Source organism: Caretta caretta, chromosome 6 (assembly GCF_965140235.1).
Source record: "Caretta caretta isolate rCarCar2 chromosome 6, rCarCar1.hap1, whole genome shotgun sequence".
NCBI lineage: Eukaryota > Metazoa > Chordata > Testudines > Cheloniidae > Caretta > Caretta caretta.
Window position 1 is genome coordinate 123,443,551 of NC_134211.1, and position 17,900 is coordinate 123,461,450.

Genomic DNA, 17,900 nt, shown 5'->3' on the forward strand with positions numbered 1-17,900 from the left:
TAAGAGCACTGGACTGTTCAGAAAGCTACAAGCAGGAACTTTCTTTCCTGACCGCTGAATTACCATTGGCAATGTTGAAATACCCATAGTGATCCTGGAGGACCCAGTCTACCCCTTGCTCCCCGGCCTCATGAAACTGTACACCAGCCACCTCGACAGCACCAAGGAAAGAGTCAACTACTGGCTCAGCAGGTGCAGAATGACAGCTAAATGGGCTTTTGGCAGAATGAAGGGACACTGGCGTTGATTACTCAGAAGATTAGACCTCAGTGAAAAAACATTCCAGTGGTTATAGCCGCCCCTCAAGGCTACAACGGCAGCAGCTACAGATAAAACACACAGAGGTGTCATTGTATTTGCAGTCACAATGGCAAGCAAAAGTTAGGTTTCAGAACTCCCTTCCCTTGTTTCCCTAGAGTTTTAAACAAGACGCTTCAGAGCACCTCTGCACAGCACCACTCTGCAGTCTTAGCTATGGGGAGTATGGCCCACCAGGAGCGAGGGGCCAGGAAAATTAGAAGGGAATCGTGCGGCTGCACAAAACAGTAAAATTTCACCCACTATTTCCATGGGTATGAGTACAGGGCAATGGCAGTTTTGCACAGGCGGTGGTGATTCAGCTGATATCTCATTCCTGAGTGTGACAAAGGCACAGAGAGCTCAGTGGTTGCTGGCATTTAGAAGCTGGCTGGGCTTGGATGCCGCTAGCTTGTTTACTGCAATGGTGCCTGGGATGGGAAAGTGTCCTGCTGCAGAGAAAGAAAGAAAGCTGTGTGATGGAGTGCCCACCCCACACAAAGCCTGGAGAGGGTAAAGTGGCTAGGCAGGCCGATTAACTGCCCAGGCTGCACCTAAAGAGAGAGACAGGGAGCAACCCAGCTCAGAAGTGGGGAAAATGGGCTCAGCTGGGCAGGGGCAGGATGGGCCTGTATAAAGCCCAGGAGTTGTGAGCAGCGAGGACTATAAGGAAGTATCTGTAACCACTCCCCGAGAGGAGGGACCTTAGGCTGGCAAACCGAGAAAGAAGGGGAAGCCAGAGAAGTAGAAAGAAGCCCAGGGAAACAGCAGCTAGCTTGGCTGCCTGTCACAGGGTCCCTGGGCTGGAACCCAGTCTAAAGGGCAGGCCTGCATTCCCTTACCACCCACTGGGTAGTGGCACAGGGCATTGGAGACACCAGCCAGACAGCTAGTCTGGAAGGACTTTGATTTTCCTGGAAGGGGAAGGCCAAGCCACGAACAGGAAGCTGCAGCTCTGGGAGTGACAGGGACCGAAGGGTGAAAGAGATGACGGGAAGAGACACCACCAGAGGAGGGCAGCACCTGGCAAGACCTAATCCCCAGAGCCGCCAGGAGGAGGTGCCTTATGCAGCGAGTGGACCCAATGACAGGCTGACATCCTTAGAAACCTTCAGGAGAGGATTGCAGAGTACCTGAATGTTTCATCGAGATCTCTCAGGAGGATTCAAGGGACATCCCTGTGCACATAAACAAATTGCTCTGCATCACCTCCCCGACACCCCTACACACCCTGGCCCACCTAACTCTAGAGGGAAATGAAAAGCAGAGAACAGTGCTACCTCTCATTGCGGTACCAGGACCTCTTCTAGCACGAATAAAATTGATAGCTGGGTTCTGCTAAGTTGGGGTCAGGTGCCATCTGTACATTTAAACATTGTAATGGAAAATGATTTCACACACTTAGCCGAGGCTCCTGCTCCAGCATCGGGCCCATCCGTGCTCAGCCGCTAGGACTGATGGGATTGCAGTGGTGTCCTGAACAGGACTTGGCTCACGGCATAGCTGGCTCCCCTGTCACTTTCCCCCGTTCACTTCCTCCTCCTTACCCTTCATGGCAGGGGTCTATGTCTCAGGATCCTTGGTATTCACAGTGGCCTGCAGAGGGGTGGTGGGGTCCCCGCTAAGTATGATATGCAGCTCATGGTGAAAGCGGCAGGTCTGTGGCTCAGCACCGGGTCAATTGTTGGCTTCCCTGGCCTTCTGGTACACCTGCTGCGGTTCCTTGGCTTTCACATGGGTCTGCTGTTGGTCCTTGTGGTATCCGTTCTCCTGCATCCTGTGCAATCTGCTCATAGTTGCCAACTTTCTAATCACAGAAAACTGAACACTCTTGCCCCACCCCCTGCCCTGTCCCTTCCCCAAGGCCCCGCCCCCCCTCTGAGGCCCTGTCCCTGCACACTCCATTCCCCCTTCCTTCCTCGCTCGCTCTCCCAAACCCTCACTCACTCGCTCATTTTCACTGGGCTGGCTCAGGGGGTGTGGGTGTGGGATGGAGTGAGAGCTCCGGCTGTGGGGTGGGACCAGAAATGAGGGGTTCACGGTGTGGGAGGGGGTTCCGGTCTGGGGCAGGGGGTTTGGGTGTGGGAGGGGGTGAGGGCTCAAGCTGGGGGTGTAGGCTCTGGAGTGGGGTCAGGGATGAGGGGCTTGGGGTGTAAGAGGGGTCTCTGGACTGAGGCAGAAGGGTTTGGAGTGCGGGAGGGCTGAGGCAGGGGGTTGGGGTGTAGGCGGGGATGAGGGGTGCGGGCTCTGGGTGTTACTTACTTCAGGCGGCTCCTGGGAAGTTGCTGGCATGTCCCTCCAGCTCCTAGAGGGAGGGGCGGCCACGGGGCTCTGCATGCTGCCCCCGCCCAAAGGCACCCCCCCCACCCGGCAGCTCCTATTGGCCACAGTTCCGGGCCAATGGATGCTGTGGAGCCAGTGCTTAGGGCAGGGGCAGCACGCAGAGCCCCCATGGCTGCCCCTACACCCAGCAACTTCCCGGGAGCTGCGCAGAGCTGGGTAGGGAGCCTGCCAGGCCCACGCCAACCGGACTTTTAATAGCCCAGTCAACAGTGCTGACCTGAGCTGCCAGCATCCCTTTTCTACCAGGTCAAACCTTTCCGGTCAAAAACTGGACACCTGGCAACCCTAAGGTGTGCGTGCTTCTGACAACTCCGCAGTTGTGCCTACACCGCCTCGTCGCCCCACAGCCCTGGAGATCCAATACCTCCTGTCTACTCCAAGCAGCAGCTCCCAGGGACAGCACAGTGGTTTGAGCTTTGGCCTGCTAAACCCAGGGTTGTGAGTTCAATCCTTGAGGGGGCCATTTAGGGATATGGGACAAAAATTGGGGATTGGCCCTGCTTTGAGCAGGGGGTTGGACTAGATGACCTCCTCAGGTCCCTTCCAACCCTGATATTCTATGATTCCTCTGCAGTGTATAGCCACTATGGTAGGCTGGGCAGTTGCACACAACAAGGGAGAACTCCTAACTGAGGTCACCAGGCTGGGCAATCAGGAAGAAGCATGCAAAATCATGGGGTGGTTTTAAAGGAGTGGGGGTGGCTGTTGGTCTCTGTGACCCCTGGGCAACGGAGTTCACAATTGTGACCAGAGTGGACAGTGTGGGGCATTGTGGGACAGATGCTGGAGGACTGTTAGAGTTAACATAGGTCACACAGTGTCTACACTCGCACTGCATCCATCACAGTATGTGGATCATGGCTCAGCACCATTCAGGAGATGGTTTTAATGCTCTGCTGTAATGGAGCACTTCAGCAAGAGACAAACTGGAGTGTAGACATAGGCAGATATAGGTTGACACAAAGTGACTTACATTGACCTAACTTTGCAGTGTAGACCAGTGTAGTACACGCAGAGCCCATGGAGGGGTCTGGGGACAGAGTGCTATCTGTGCCATCCCAGCAGCTGTATTAGAAGGGTTGATGGCATTAACTCAGTAAGGACTATTTATCTCCCTGGTGTTTGAGGCCTAGTCTACACTAGAAAAGCTTTGGCAGTGTAGCGAGGCGGTGTGACAATACCAGTCTATACCTCGTGTAGACGCAGCTTATAGCGGTTCCCTGAACAAAATAAGCTATATTGGCAAAAGCATTGCCAGGAAAGCTGAGTTGACAGTAAGCCTTTTGCCAGTATAAAAATGTCATAAAACATCACCCCCAACGGACATAGCTATACCGGCAAAAGTCTCTAGTATAGATCTAGCTTTTGTCATTCTCAGTTCAGGGTTAATACATTCACGCCCACCGTCTTACTGCAACCACATCTCCATCCCACACTGCCGTCTGTCTGTCTGTCTGTCTGTCTGCAAATGACTGAGCCTGGGAGAGGAGCATGCGCAAATGCCAATGACACTGATGCATGCAGTATTGTTGTAGCTGTGTTGGTCCCAGGATATTAGGGAGACCAGGTGGGGGAGGTAGTATCTTGTATCCTGCAGAAGAGCTCTGTGTAAGCTCGAAAGCTTGTTTCTCTCACCAACAGAAGTTCGTCCAGTAAAAGATATCACCTCACCCACCTTGTCTCTCTAATGACCCCGGTGATGGGAAGAATTCCTCTGCATCCTGTTCTGTGGAACACAAGCACCTAGTCTCCCAAAAGGAGTCCTGCAAAGAAGATGAGGAGATCAGGGTTTGCCATAGTGGCCAATTGCTTTTCCCTGGAGCCATTCTGGAGTGTTAGAAAGCGGAACAACCCATGATAATAATGCTTTGCCCTTACATAGCATTTTCATGTAAAGCTCTCAGAGCACTTTACAGACATGCACAATTTCTTTGCCTTGTATTGCAGATGGGGGAAACTGAGGCAGGAGGTGAAGCAGCTTGCCCAGGATCACACAGTGAACCAGGAACAGAATCCAGGTTGCTTGATTCTCAGCTCTAACCCCAAGTCACTAGATCAGCACTGCCTCCTGACAATGCGGTGCATTGATTCTACTCAGTACAGAATCAATAACAGTTTACCCGGTAGGTGTTTGAGGCACGAACACTGGGGGAAGTAGTTCTGATTCTGATGTTTATGTTCCAAACTCTCTAAGTCAACTTCTGCTCTCCGTTATGCCACTGCAACACTATTGAATCAATAGGGATAGAGGGCTTAACTAAGCACTGAGTACAGTGGGGCTGCAGGGGTGTAACAGAGGGCAAGATTTGGCTTTCAGGATATTGATTTTACTCCACAGATTTTAGTGTACCTAGTACTTGTCTGCTGGACAAAATAAATAAACCCAAGCAGAAGGAGCCTGAGCACTGCACTGCATGTACATTAAAGAATTCAACAAATATTTCAAACGCAGAAGTGGAAATCTGACAAGAACTCTGTACAAATACACGAAAGTTTTAATTATTTGTCTCCCAAGGGAGCACAGCGGAAAAATATGAAACATGGACTCCATGCACTGCTTGTGCTTCATCGTCGTAATACCATGGGCACCTCAACGGCCTCTTCCATCTCAGGGTCTTACAGTGCTTTTCAAACAGGGAACCTAAGCAGCAGGAGTCACTATCCTCCCCTCCGCGTGGCAGGGAAGGAGCTAGAAAAAGTGAGGCACAGATAAGTTAAGTGACTTACGCAAAAACACATAGTCTGTGGCTGAACTGGGAATTGAACCTAGCACAGTGCTTTCTCCATGTCTATCTTCGCCATTAGTTAGGACTTCTAGTCAACCAATGAATGCACTAGCCTCCATTTTTCAGGAGGTTTATATTTGAGGATACGAAATCCAGTCAGGAACTCTGTTGTATGAAATGCACTTTCCAACAACTCCCTATACATCCCACACGAAAGATCCATCTCACAGACACGCTTATGTATCCGCATGTAACATGCTATAGTTTTCAATATGACTTGCAGCTAATTAAACAAACATGAAATGTTCCCTGCCAACAAAATGGAGCCATCTGTTAAACCTATAACTCAGTCATAATAAATGGTCAATCAAAGAATCTCCCATTTCCTTATGTTGGTGCTGACAGAACTCATACAGTTATAACGTGTTGACGAATGGCAACTGGAGCTGAGAGGATACACCATCTGCTGGGTTTGTGTGCACATCTTGCATAGGAACATATTACAAGGGATAATAAACTATATTCATCCATAGTACAATGAGCTCAAGACAGAACACCTAACATCAAGAGTTCGCTCATAGTTACATAGCACAGTTTTACCAATGGCTGATCTTGGGTTCGGGGCTACTCCGATGAAGTTTTACATTTTGCCACATTTGTGGAAATACTAATCTATTGCCCTTCTGCAACACAAGTAAATAAAGTAATAATTATCACCATTATTCATAAACCATTGTACCTATCATCTGAAGGAGCTCAGGACATTTGATAAACACTAATTAATTAACCCTCACAACGCCCTGGTGAGATACATACCCTTATAAAAAGAAATATGGGGCTGACCCACAGTAGGAAGCCAAACCACTGCTGTGCTATTGTTATACCTATATGCTTTTTTAATCATGACTGTAGGTGTTTATGGCAATTTTTAAAACAGAAGTGTTATTGTTACATTCAAAAGAAATACCCTGGTGCATAATTGGCTGGAAACAATCAGCTCAAATGATGCATCACTATGGCCCATTTTTCAGAGGAACAGCCGTGTTAGTCTGTATTCGCAAAAAGAAAAGGAGTACTTGTGGCACCTTAGAGACTAACCAATTTATTTGAGCATGAGCTTTCGTGAGCTACAGCTCACTTCATCAGATGTTTACCGTGGAAACTGCAGCAGACTTTATATACACACAGAGAATATGAAACAATACCTCCTCCCACCCCACTGTCCTGCTGGTAATAGCTTATCTAAAGTGATCAACAGGTGGGCCATTTCCAGCACAAATCCAGGTTTTCTCACCCTCCACCCCCCACACAAATTCACTCTCCTGCTGGTGCTAGCCCATCCAAAGTGACAACTCTTTACATAGTCAAGTCGGGCTATTTCCTGCATAGATCCAGGTTTTCTCACATCCCCCCCACCCCCATACACACACAAACTCACTCTCCTGCTGGTAATAGCTCATCTAAACTGACCACTCTCCAAGTTTAAATCCAAGTTAAACCAGAACATCTGGGGGGGGGGGTAGGAAAAAACAAGAGGAAACAGGCTACCTTGCATAATGACTTAGCCACTCCCAGTCTCTATTTAAGCCTAAATTAATAGTATCCAATTTGCAAATGAATTCCAATTCAGCAGTTTCTCGCTGGAGTCTGGATTTGAAGTTTTTTTGTTTTAAGATAGCGACCTTCATGTCTGTGATTGCGTGACCAGAGAGATTGAAGTGTTCTCCGACTGGTTTATGAATGTTATAATTCTTGACATCTGATTTGTGTCCATTTATTCTTTTACGTAGAGACTGTCCAGTTTGACCAATGTACATGGCAGAGGGGCATTGCTGGCACATGATGGCATATATCACATTGGTGGATGTGCAGGTGAACGAGCCTCTGATAGTGTGGCTGATGTTATTAGGCCCTGTGATGGTGTCCCCTGAATAGATATGTGGGCACAATTGGCAACGGGCTTTGTTGCAAGGATAAGTTCCTGGGTTAGTGGTTCTGTTGTGTGGTATGTGGTTGTTGGTGAGTATTTGCTTCAGATTTTCAGATTTGGCCCAGATTTTCAAAGGTATTTATGTGCCTAATATGCCCAGATAGTAGGAAAAAATTTCTAATATGAGTTAAATGGAAACCATTGCTCACCTCAGATAACACTATGTGACAGCATATCTATGTACGTAGACGTGTACCATGGTGTCCATCACATCAGAACCCAGGTCTGATCTCACTAAAACCCAACATTAATAACAACATTAGTATCTGCATAATAAAATAATGAACTACAGAACCTCCTGCCTTCACTACTGGAATGGTGGACAGGGAACAGTCAACCAAATGCCAGGGCTTTCTGTTTAAACCACTTTGTATTCTGAAATTAAAATATATACTCCATACAAAAATCTATACCAAAGAACTACAGTAAAAGAATCATAAACTTGCAAAGTCAAGCCCACAAAGTCAGAAAAAACAACCTTAACGCCTCCCCATTGTGCATTATGACACAGTCCTTAACATGATCACAAGCTATTTTTTCCTGAAGGATTCCTGTCTCATTACGGGTGAAATTCAACCCTATGGAGAGAGTCGACAAAAGGTCTGGGCCCTACTTAAGTCCTCTGGAAGCCTTATTTTTTGATGATTTAAGTTTCAGAGGTGGATGAGCCTTATTCTTATTCTCTGAACAGGGCTAAATTTCACTCTCAGTGCACAAGTTGGATGAGATAGCCGTTCATGATTTATTTTTATCCTCATCGTTCAATGTGCGGCCCATATTCATAGCCTGCAATCCCTCCAAATCCACAGTGAATGAGGCAGTGAATTATTTTTCTATTATTAATGATTATTATTATTTCTGTTCTGGCAGTACCTACACGCCTCAACCGTGCATCAAGGCCTCCTGGTGCTGGGCGCTGTACAAACACAGAACAAAAAAACAGTCCCTGCTCTGACACGCTTGCAATCTAATATCAGACAAGAGATGACAAGCAAATGCACCAAAGAGAGGGAGCACATGGAGATGGTGAGGCAGTAGTTGTCAGCAGGATAGGCTGTGGTCATAATTCACCTATTCCCAAATCATTGTCAAGTGGTTGTTTTGTTAACCCCTGCCTCATGGACCATCACACATCTATAGTGAATGAATGAGAGTTCCAGCCTTTCACGGAATGTTTGTCTCTGCCATAAGCCCATGGTAATTCATTGGTATAAGGTTGCTCATGAGAACTGGGCTACTGATGCTTAAACAAAATGAATAGACCTACCGGTCATACAAAACACCCCTCACAAAAATGTTCTGGACAGCTGTCTAACATGGTGATCTGCGCAATCCCTGATTAAGAGGAGCTAAGGAAAAATGGGCTCTGATACATTTATTTAAAGAGGGCGGGTGTCATATTTTGAGCTTCCAACTTCAACTGTCCCCCTACATTTAAACACAAGTGTGGGCCCCAAGTGTGCCAACACTTTTGCACGCGCTTAACTGTACCCAGCTGAGGAGACCCATTAAAGTCAAGCACATGCATGAGTGTTTGCAGAATTGGGGCCTTCGTGCATAGGCCTGCACCGTATGTGCCTGGTGGCAAGATGGCTTCTCCCATATCCTCTCATCATGTTTACACATAGTAGTCTGATTTTTCAAAACATCTCCAGTCAGCTCTGCTGGTAGTGACAGCAGTTTGTCTGAGGAGTCGGAGCTGAATGTGGGTATGCTGCAGGCAGATGGGCTTGGTGAAACAAGACGCTGATCTCTCCTGAGGCACTGTTCAACTGAATGCTTGAGGCTTTGGGCCCAGCTGTTCCCAAAGGGCTGAGAAATCTGCACAGGCTGGGAAATCACTCATGTAACAGCCCCTTTGTGCCAGCAATTCTCTTGGGAAGCTTGGCCCACTAGATCTTGGTAAACAAATGAGGGTGGCACCAAGCACAATCAGTGCTTTCTTAATTAATTATTAGTTAAATGCTGGTAACGTGCTTGGCACTGTACGAGACAGAGAACGAAGGCCATCCCTGCTGCAAAGTGGTTATAATCTAAGGGGGAAATTCCATAGGAGCTCCCAGACTGGATCACTCACATAACCTATCCAGTTGCTGGTCTCTGATGGCAGTCAACAGCAGATGCATCAGAAGCTGTGAGATAACCTGTCCTCCACTCAGGTTCTTCAGCTCTTTAATAGATATTGTCTTAAGTCCTGAAGCAGGAGGCTTAATACACCTTCCAAAATCTGTGTTATCATGAATTATTATAACTGGATATTCTTGATATTCATATAATTATCCAGTCTTTTTGAATCCTGTTAAGTTCTTGGCCTCAATGGGATATTGTGGAAGTGAGTTCCACAGTCTAATTATGTGTTGCGTTCCCCTTTTTTTCAAAAAAGGATTTTTTTTCATGATAAATTGTTAACATTGTCCAAAATTTTCATTTTGTGTGAAAATGTTTGTATATTTTATTCAAAAATATTCTTCAACTGGTTATTGGGGAGTTTGTTTGTTTGATTGTTTAATAAAAACTGGGCTCAGGTCCTGAAAAAATGCCAAACACCATTTTGATAAAAAAATGTGGAAAAAAGTTTGATTAAAAGAAATCCCTGCAAAATTTCAAATATGTGAATAATTTGTCTATTCTGAATCCTTTCAAATTAAATCATTGTTGAAATTTGAAACTTTTGTTGTAAAACTAGTTTTTAGTTTTCAACCAGTTCTACTTATGGTTTGCGTAGGTCTGCACAGAGGAGCAGGCTAAGTGTCCGAATGTGACCCAATGGAAATAAGAAGACAAGACTCACTGAGGAGCCCAGAGGAACAAATAATTTTGAGTGACATTTTTCTGTTTCATGAATGTCTGGTAGAAGTGAGGGTTAAAGAGGGTCTTGGCTGTGAACAGATTAACTAGATTAGCAACTGGGATAAGAAGGCCACTTTATGCTTAGGAAGCAGCATGCAGATGGGAGATAGAGTCAAGATTGTTAAATCCTGTTCTGCAGGGACCTCTCACAGAGTCTGTAGCGAAGCTGGATATATTAAATTAGGACTCACTCCTGTTTCAAGAATATTGCCAAGAATAAAGTCTCTTTGCACTCTTTGCTGTTTTTCTGTTACTCCTCAACAGAGCTGCATAAGTGGTGGCTGGCACTTCTGCTTGACAACAGGCCCAGAAGCTCAGTACAAACAGCAAACTGGGCAATGCCCTGCTGGATTGCCTCACAAATAAGACCTGATGCTCACATGTGTAAGCCTCCGAGGGCTGCCTACATTGGTACCCATGCGTTCAGCTCAAATCGTGCATCACATGTTGTTCGCCCTACGGATAGGTCATAAACAGTAACGTATTTATACACCCCCATTCATGGTAAATGCTGCCTCTCCAATACCCAAACTCAGCTGTCCCTCAGCTACTCTCCATGGCACATTCCTTGCACCAGATGGAAATACACAGAAACAAGCCCATGGAACCAAAGCCTGGGTTATCCACTCACTGTGGCTGACAGATGATGGGGTAGGATGCCGGCCAATGATAGGATGTCTGATGGCCTTCCACATGTATTCAAAATAAATGGGGACATTTCTCCTCCCTGGGCAGCACAGGGGTTGTTGTTATATATCCATTAAGTTGTTTGTTTTTTTCCCCCTAACTATATTCTTGACCATCTTCTCGAGGAAAGTAAAAGGCTGAAGGCATTATAAACAGGACACGTTTGATCAATCTAATTGGAAAAGCCATGGCTGGCGATTACTTCATTTTAAATTCTCAGCCTGAGTTGTAAGGCATCAGCCAGTCTTAGGACTTGTTAATAGACAGCTTTATCTGTATCTGTTTAGAAACTGACCTAATTAAAGTACTACAATCCCCTCCTTAGTGTGGATGCAGTTATGTCGCTGTAAAGGTGCCTACAGTAGCATAGATTATTCCCATAAATGTTCAGGAACAAACGGTTACCTACTTTTGTAACATGTTCTTTGAGATGTGTTGCACGTGTCCATTCTGATTTAGGTGTGCGAGCGCCCTGAGCACAGCTGTCGGAGATGTTTCCCTTAGTGGTATCCGTTGGACATGTGCAAGCACTTGAAGAAGAATAAGCTATAAGGGTATAAGCACTTGTACACTGGTATAACTGCATTCTCTAGAGGGGGTTATAGTTTTAACTATACTGATTTGTAAAGTGACAAAGTTAAAGTAATACAAAAACACTGTGTAAACCAGCCCTTATACTGCAGGGAGGAATCGCTCATGTGTGGTCTGATGTACAGGGCACTAGAGTGGGACTCAGGATGCCTGGGTTCTCCTCCAAGAGCTGGTACTGACCATGGGCGGCACATAGCATAGGTAGGTGAAGGCCGTGCCTCCCCAAAGAGCCTGGTGTGGCCCGGCCCATGCTCTGCCCGGAAGGCCCCCTCCTGCTTGCCCTAATGCCCTTCCCTTTTGGCCCCAGCCCAGGCAGGCTGGTCACTCGTCTTCAGGGAAGCGTGCTGGGGCTGGGGCCACGTTAGGGAGGCCGTGGCTGGCCTGTGGCTGGGACTTGGGGTTGCTGGGGCCTCCAAATGCTGAGGGGCCCCCGGACGCTGGGGCTGCCCACTCTGCGCTAGGGGTGGGGGCTGTGCACCACCCACCCAGCGCTTGGGGGGCCGTGTGCTGCCCGCCTGGTGTTTGGGGACTGGGGGGGCTGTGTGCTGCTTCTCTGGCACTCTGGGGCCAGGGGCCGGACATCACTCAGCCTGGCGAGCCGGGGGGAGAGGCTTGCAGCCAAAGGGAGGGGAGGGGGCTAGCCTCCCTGAGCCAGCAGGTCACCCGCCGCCCATGGTACTGACCTACTATGCGTCCTTAAGCAAATCAGCTCACCTCTCTACACCTGTATTTGTATTTGTCTATGTAGATTGCTAGCTGTTCCGAGCTGGTTATGTGTATTCACAGCACGCAGCACAATGGGGCCAGATCTCAGCTGGTGTCTCTAGATGCGCCTGTAAAATAAATAAATAAATAGCCCCTGAATCAAGGAAGAAAAACTACCGGTATAATCAGGCGGTAAGGGGCTGAGGAGAAACACTTCTTGTGAAAAAAAACAAGGAGTCCGGTGGCACCTTAAAAACTAACAGATTTATTTGGACATAAGCTTTTGTGGGTAAAAAAACCCACTTCTTCAGATGCATGTCCAAAAAGCTTATGCCCAAATAAATCTGTTAGTCTTTAAGGTGCCACGGGACTCCTTGTTGTTTTTGAGGATACAGACTAACATGGCTACCCCCTAAAACTTCTTGTGAAGATATTCAATTTGGTAGACCAAGATCCTTGTCACAATGATGAGACTTGAACAGAGTGGGAGGTAACTGGGAAATATCCCTGTGTGTTATTCTTGTCTGAGGTAGACACAGATGTTCCTTCACCAGTCAGAGGAAGTCCAGTCAAAATACTTAATAGGGAGAAACCCCAGCTGCAAACCCAGTGGCATTTCAGAGCTCTGACCTCATCCCGAGGCTGAAAGGAACAGCTCTCAAATCAGGAAAGTGGGTTTCAGAAACTTCTTTCTGTTCAGAAACAAGTGGGACTTGTAGAAGGACATGAAATGTCATCATGGATAGAGGAAGAGTTTGGTTCAAACTGTTTCTGTAACTGCTTTGAAACGCGCCACTTCGGCTCATGCCAGAAATAGGTATCTGGGATGGGATTTCCTCAAGTGCTCAGTGGTAGCCGAACTCTGCTCTCATTGAAGTCACAGAGAGATTTATCATTAGCTTCAATGGGAGCAGTTAGTCCACATTGCTGAGGACTTTGGGAGATCCAGCCCCTAATGTTATATGGCCTGGTACTACATGCCCATGAAAAAAGCCAGTGGACACGGGAAAATGAAGTTAAACTGTCTGAAGGGGCAGGTGTCTAGGGGCCTCTTGAGCAAAATGGTTTCCTGGAACAGGCTGGAGGGGAAAATCCCCAAATTGCACTGAGTTCCAGGAAAATCAGGGGCTAGTCCTGGGAATCTTGGGACTTCCGCATAAAGAGTCCACCCAGCTATGTTGTTCTGCAGGCCCCCAGACTCCTGACCACAAAACAGCATCAGGAACCAGGATGACATTGGGTAGTGGCAGCTGCAAAGTAGAGTGATGCTGGGGGAATCCCTCATTAACTGTGCTGTGAAATTCCACTCAAGAATCTGTGGGGTCTAGAGGGGAACATGCTGGGGACAGCCACTGCTCCATGCCTGAAAACTGCACAGTCCCAGCTTCGTGAAGCAGATTCAGGCGGCCACCTGCAGACTCAGTGAAGTGGGGGAACATGCCGCGTAGTTCTACTCCTTCCTTTCCATGAGGTTAATGCCATCATTCCATCCCTTTTACTCCCCCGTAGGCTGTATAATAGAAAGGAACATGGGGCCCATAGGATTTATGATGTCCATTACTTTAGAGCTTGGGGCGCTTTCTCATTATGTATTACCATATCAGCCATCTGTGATTATCTGTAAATGCTGAACTATTACCACTTTAAAATATGCTCTGGTCTGATCGATGTAAAACCCTGGTGGGTGGCCATCATCTGGCCAGAGACTGCATAAGATCACGTCATCACTGCTTCTGAGAGCATCTGTAATGCAGGGCACAGGAGACTCAATGTTCAAAGGGGCTAACCCTGCTCAGGGAATCGCAGACAAGTGGCTCTGAGACACTGCAACTTTGTCTCTGGGAGTGCACCTGTGTGGTGAGGGATGTTCTCATACTCAATACACAGTTAAATTAGAAATAATAATACTTAGCATCCAGACAGCACTTTCTACTTTCAAAAGCTCTTTGCAAACATTATTCAATCCTCACAACACCCATGGCTGTTATCTCTGTTTGATACATGGTGCAAGTGATGCTCCCTTAAAGTTACCAAGGGAGTGAGGGGGGAGCTGAGATTAGAATTCTAGAGGCAATCCCAATACTCACTTTAATAAACCATGCCACTTCCTAATAAATCACTGGTGGCCTAGTGCATTGTCTCTCAAACACCCCCCTTCCTCCCGAAGACCACCCATGGCTTCTTGGCATGACTTTCCAGCACCCATAATCCATTCCGATCATGAAGGTTTTTGCATTTGGAGTCATGGCAAGAAACTGCAGATAATTTAGGGCTCTGGATTGGGGATTCCTTCTGCGCACAGTGCTCAGCTCCAGGGCAGCACCGGTAGAAGAGGCTGTGGGAGATGCCTCTTGAAGCCATGCTTTCTCTCCACAGAGTGAGTGCTGTGTGGAGGGAAGGGGGAGGCCTGAGAAACTGCTCTGAGAATGGAGCGGCTGGTGGAGCAGTGGCAGAACAAGGAGGAGGGAGCAAATGGCTCCTTCTCTCCAAGCCCCTGTCTCCCTTGTGAGGGTGGGAGTTTGCTATTTTTACTTTGGTGTCTCATCCCACCAGATGAGAAGTCTTGGCCTAGAAGTTACATCACCCTGAATTACATTAGCCCCTTCCTGTATTAAGAAGTGAACAGAATCATTTCTCTTCTCAACACACATTTTTATTTTTATTTTATTTTACTTTTTGAAAGAAGACAACTGTGTTTTCTGCTGTCTTTCAGCTCTTTTTCTTACTAGTGATATGAGGGAAGTGATATGATTAGCCTGTTCTCATCCACGCAGAGGTAATGAAAGATATGGGAGAGATGGCAACCCCACACACTAGGCTGTCCATGTTATGGAACATGACATGCTGCCAAACTAATGTCATCTGCAAAATAATTAGTCTCTTCTCCTTGCAAAAGTTAGCCCTTCATCATCCATAGCTGTCACACTAGCAAGAATTAAAGTCCTATAAGTGCAGTATGAAACTCTATACACAGTGGGCACACTTAGATGTTCTATTTGCTTAATAGTCAGTAGGGGCCTGAACTAAAACTCACTAACATCAATGGGAATATTTCCAATCACTTCAAGGGGCTTTGGATCAGGCCCCGTACACACAGAAAATCTCTTCCAAAGCAGTAGAAACAAAATACAATTACAAGAGGTCCAGACCCACTAATGACTTGAATATCCTTAACTCCCAGTAACTTGAACAGGAGTTGAGCAGCCCAGCACTTTCCATGGCCAAGTCCATCAGATACAAAATAAATACATACTGATTTATACCCAAACTAAGAACAGATTCTTAAATATTTGGTTTCCTTCATTTTTCATTCTTTAAAGTGCTAAATATCTAAAGTATACAGGATTAAAATTATATTTTCTTCTAACTTCACATTTAAAAGCCTATATATATATATATTCATATATATATATATATATGAAAAGTATTTTTCAGTTTCAGTTATATGTAAGCCTTTGTTCTTTTCTTTTTAATGTTTAGCTCACCTAAATCTATGTGTCAAAATAATCTCTAATACTTCATGAACATCCAGTAAGCAGTTATCAAAAAACTCATTCTTCATACATCTCCTACAGACTTCTTCTGTCCATATTACCAGTGTATATGCAGTGTTCTAGCAATTGTATGCAGTATGGATGTGAAAAGGATGCTTAAATTGGTCTAGTAACTACCAGCAAAACCATAAAGTTACACTGCAGATCTTTCCATGGACAGAAAATGCTTTAGGCTCTACATCATGCATTTGAGAGTACAACTTGATCATTCTTGGTTTTCCACTATAAGTCTGCTCCGTGGGGAGCATCCTGGAAACTGTGTTCGGGTTCATTTTTATCTTGCTCCTTTTTACTGCAAAGTGGAAAAGATTCTTGAACAAACTGCCTACACATTGGACACTGTTGAAAATATTTCACACACCCATCGCACAGACACGTATGCCTGCAAGGCAGGAGGACCCAGTTCACTGTTCCATTCTGGCAGACGACACAGTCTTTACTGTTTTCCTCATGTAATTCTGATTCAACTTCGGCCAGTCCAACCTTTTCCAGCAAGCTTTTGTCAGTGCTGCTGTCTCCAGAGGCATTGCTCGAGGGCGGGGCACTGCTGCTTGCAGACATAAAGAGTTGCTATGGACAAAACACACACAAACAAGTTTCAGCAGAATTCAGTAACTGCACATTGTCTTTATATTCTAATGTGATCTACAATAGATCAAAGGCGAACTAATGAGGCCTTTCTTCTCTCTACACACATGCTTCCTATTAAGTTCAACACAAGTTCAAATTCAGCCTTGGAGTGACGGGACACAACTCCCTTGACTTCAGTTATGGATATTTGGGGAAGATAAAGAGGTGCAGAAACACTAAGGGGAAAATTAGAGATAAGGGACCAGATCCCCAGCTGCCACAAATCAGCATACTTCATTGACTTCAGTGGAGCTATACAGGTTTACAATGGATGAGGTTCTGGTCAAGGCTTTGTACTTTCTAGCATGCTGTTCCATAGGCCTGGAGTTATGTCCCTAACCTCTTCTACCAAGCACATACTCTCTCTGCCTTCAAATCCACCATATTTTATCATCTCTTGTGCTTTCCTGTCTTATTTTATCTAGACTGCAAGTTCTTCAGGGCAGGGGAATGAGTCTTTCATGTTTGCAAAGGATCTGTGTTTACGAAGAACTACCTAACACTTATGATGCTATATAAACATTGTGTGTAAAACAACAGCATTACTGACATATGTCAAAGATATAATTCCTAGGCACTGGAAAAGGAACACCTGACTCATTAAGAGAATGAGTAACACTGAAGTCTACATTAAACTTCCTGAAGTGTTCAATTGCAAGGGGAAATAGAACTTTTTGAAGATATCTGGCTATTGACTTATCTGCATGGAAACCTGCTCTTATATTCTATTTAAAAAAGCTGTTGGGATACCATATACACCAGATTTCAGAGTAGCAGCCATGTTAGTCTGTATTCACAAAAAGAAAAGGAGTACTAGTGGCACCTTAGAGACCCCCGCTCTCCTGCTGGTAATAGCTCATCTTAAGTGATCACTCTCCTTACAGTGTGTACGATAACACCCATTTTTTCATGTTCTGTGTGTATATAAATCTCCTCATTGTATTTTCCACTGAATGCATCCGATGAAGTGAGCTGTAGCTCATGAAAGCTTATGCTCAAATACATTTGTTAGTCTCTACGGTGCCACTAGTACTCCTTTTCTTTTTGCATATACACAGAGAGTGTATATCTGTGTATATAAACACACATTTGTACATACAATTCAAAATTGTAGCAATTATGCAGATCCATTATTGTTTATTGCCAACAGTATGTTTGATGCGGTAACAATTCCCCCACATAAAGCATATGGGAATTTTTTAGGGTGGGTTATGTGAAGCAAATATCTACCACACAAATTGCTGGACTTATTGAGACAAATCTATTCGTGGCTTAAACTTCAAGTCAACTGAGTTCCATCAAGGAATGAATTTGGCCCATTCTTTATAATTCATGGATACTGTATAGACATTATCTGTGTATTAAGTATATTATATTTTACTGTTATACTACAAAAACAAAGGCTTTAGAAGTGATCATAACAACTTATGTTTGCTTTCAGCATACTGAATTTATGCTGCTCACTGGGCCTGATCCAAAGTCATGGAAGTCAACAGAAGCACTTTCATTGACTTCAATGGGCTTTGC

General features: G+C 45.6%; 1 protein-coding gene across 7 annotated transcripts in view; it reads right to left on the minus strand.

Moving 5' to 3' along the window:
• Positions 1-5,117: 5,117 nt before the first annotated feature.
• Positions 5,118-17,900, minus strand: part of CGRRF1 (cell growth regulator with ring finger domain 1) — a 37,535-nt gene continuing 24,752 nt past the window's right edge. Inside the window, exons 6-8 of one of the 7 annotated variants that reach the window (XM_075129991.1) lie at positions 16,105-16,313; positions 12,199-12,317; positions 5,118-5,329 (exon numbers count right to left, since the gene is read on the minus strand). In XM_075129991.1, coding sequence (XP_074986092.1) covers positions 12,308-12,317; positions 16,105-16,313 — 219 coding nt within the window. In that variant the 3' untranslated portion in view covers positions 5,118-5,329; positions 12,199-12,307. Of the gene's footprint in view, positions 5,330-7,118; positions 12,318-14,820; positions 16,314-17,900 lie in introns of those variants that run through there. The other 6 variants (XM_075129990.1, XM_075129985.1, XM_075129988.1 and 3 more) reach the window with 6 other exon arrangements.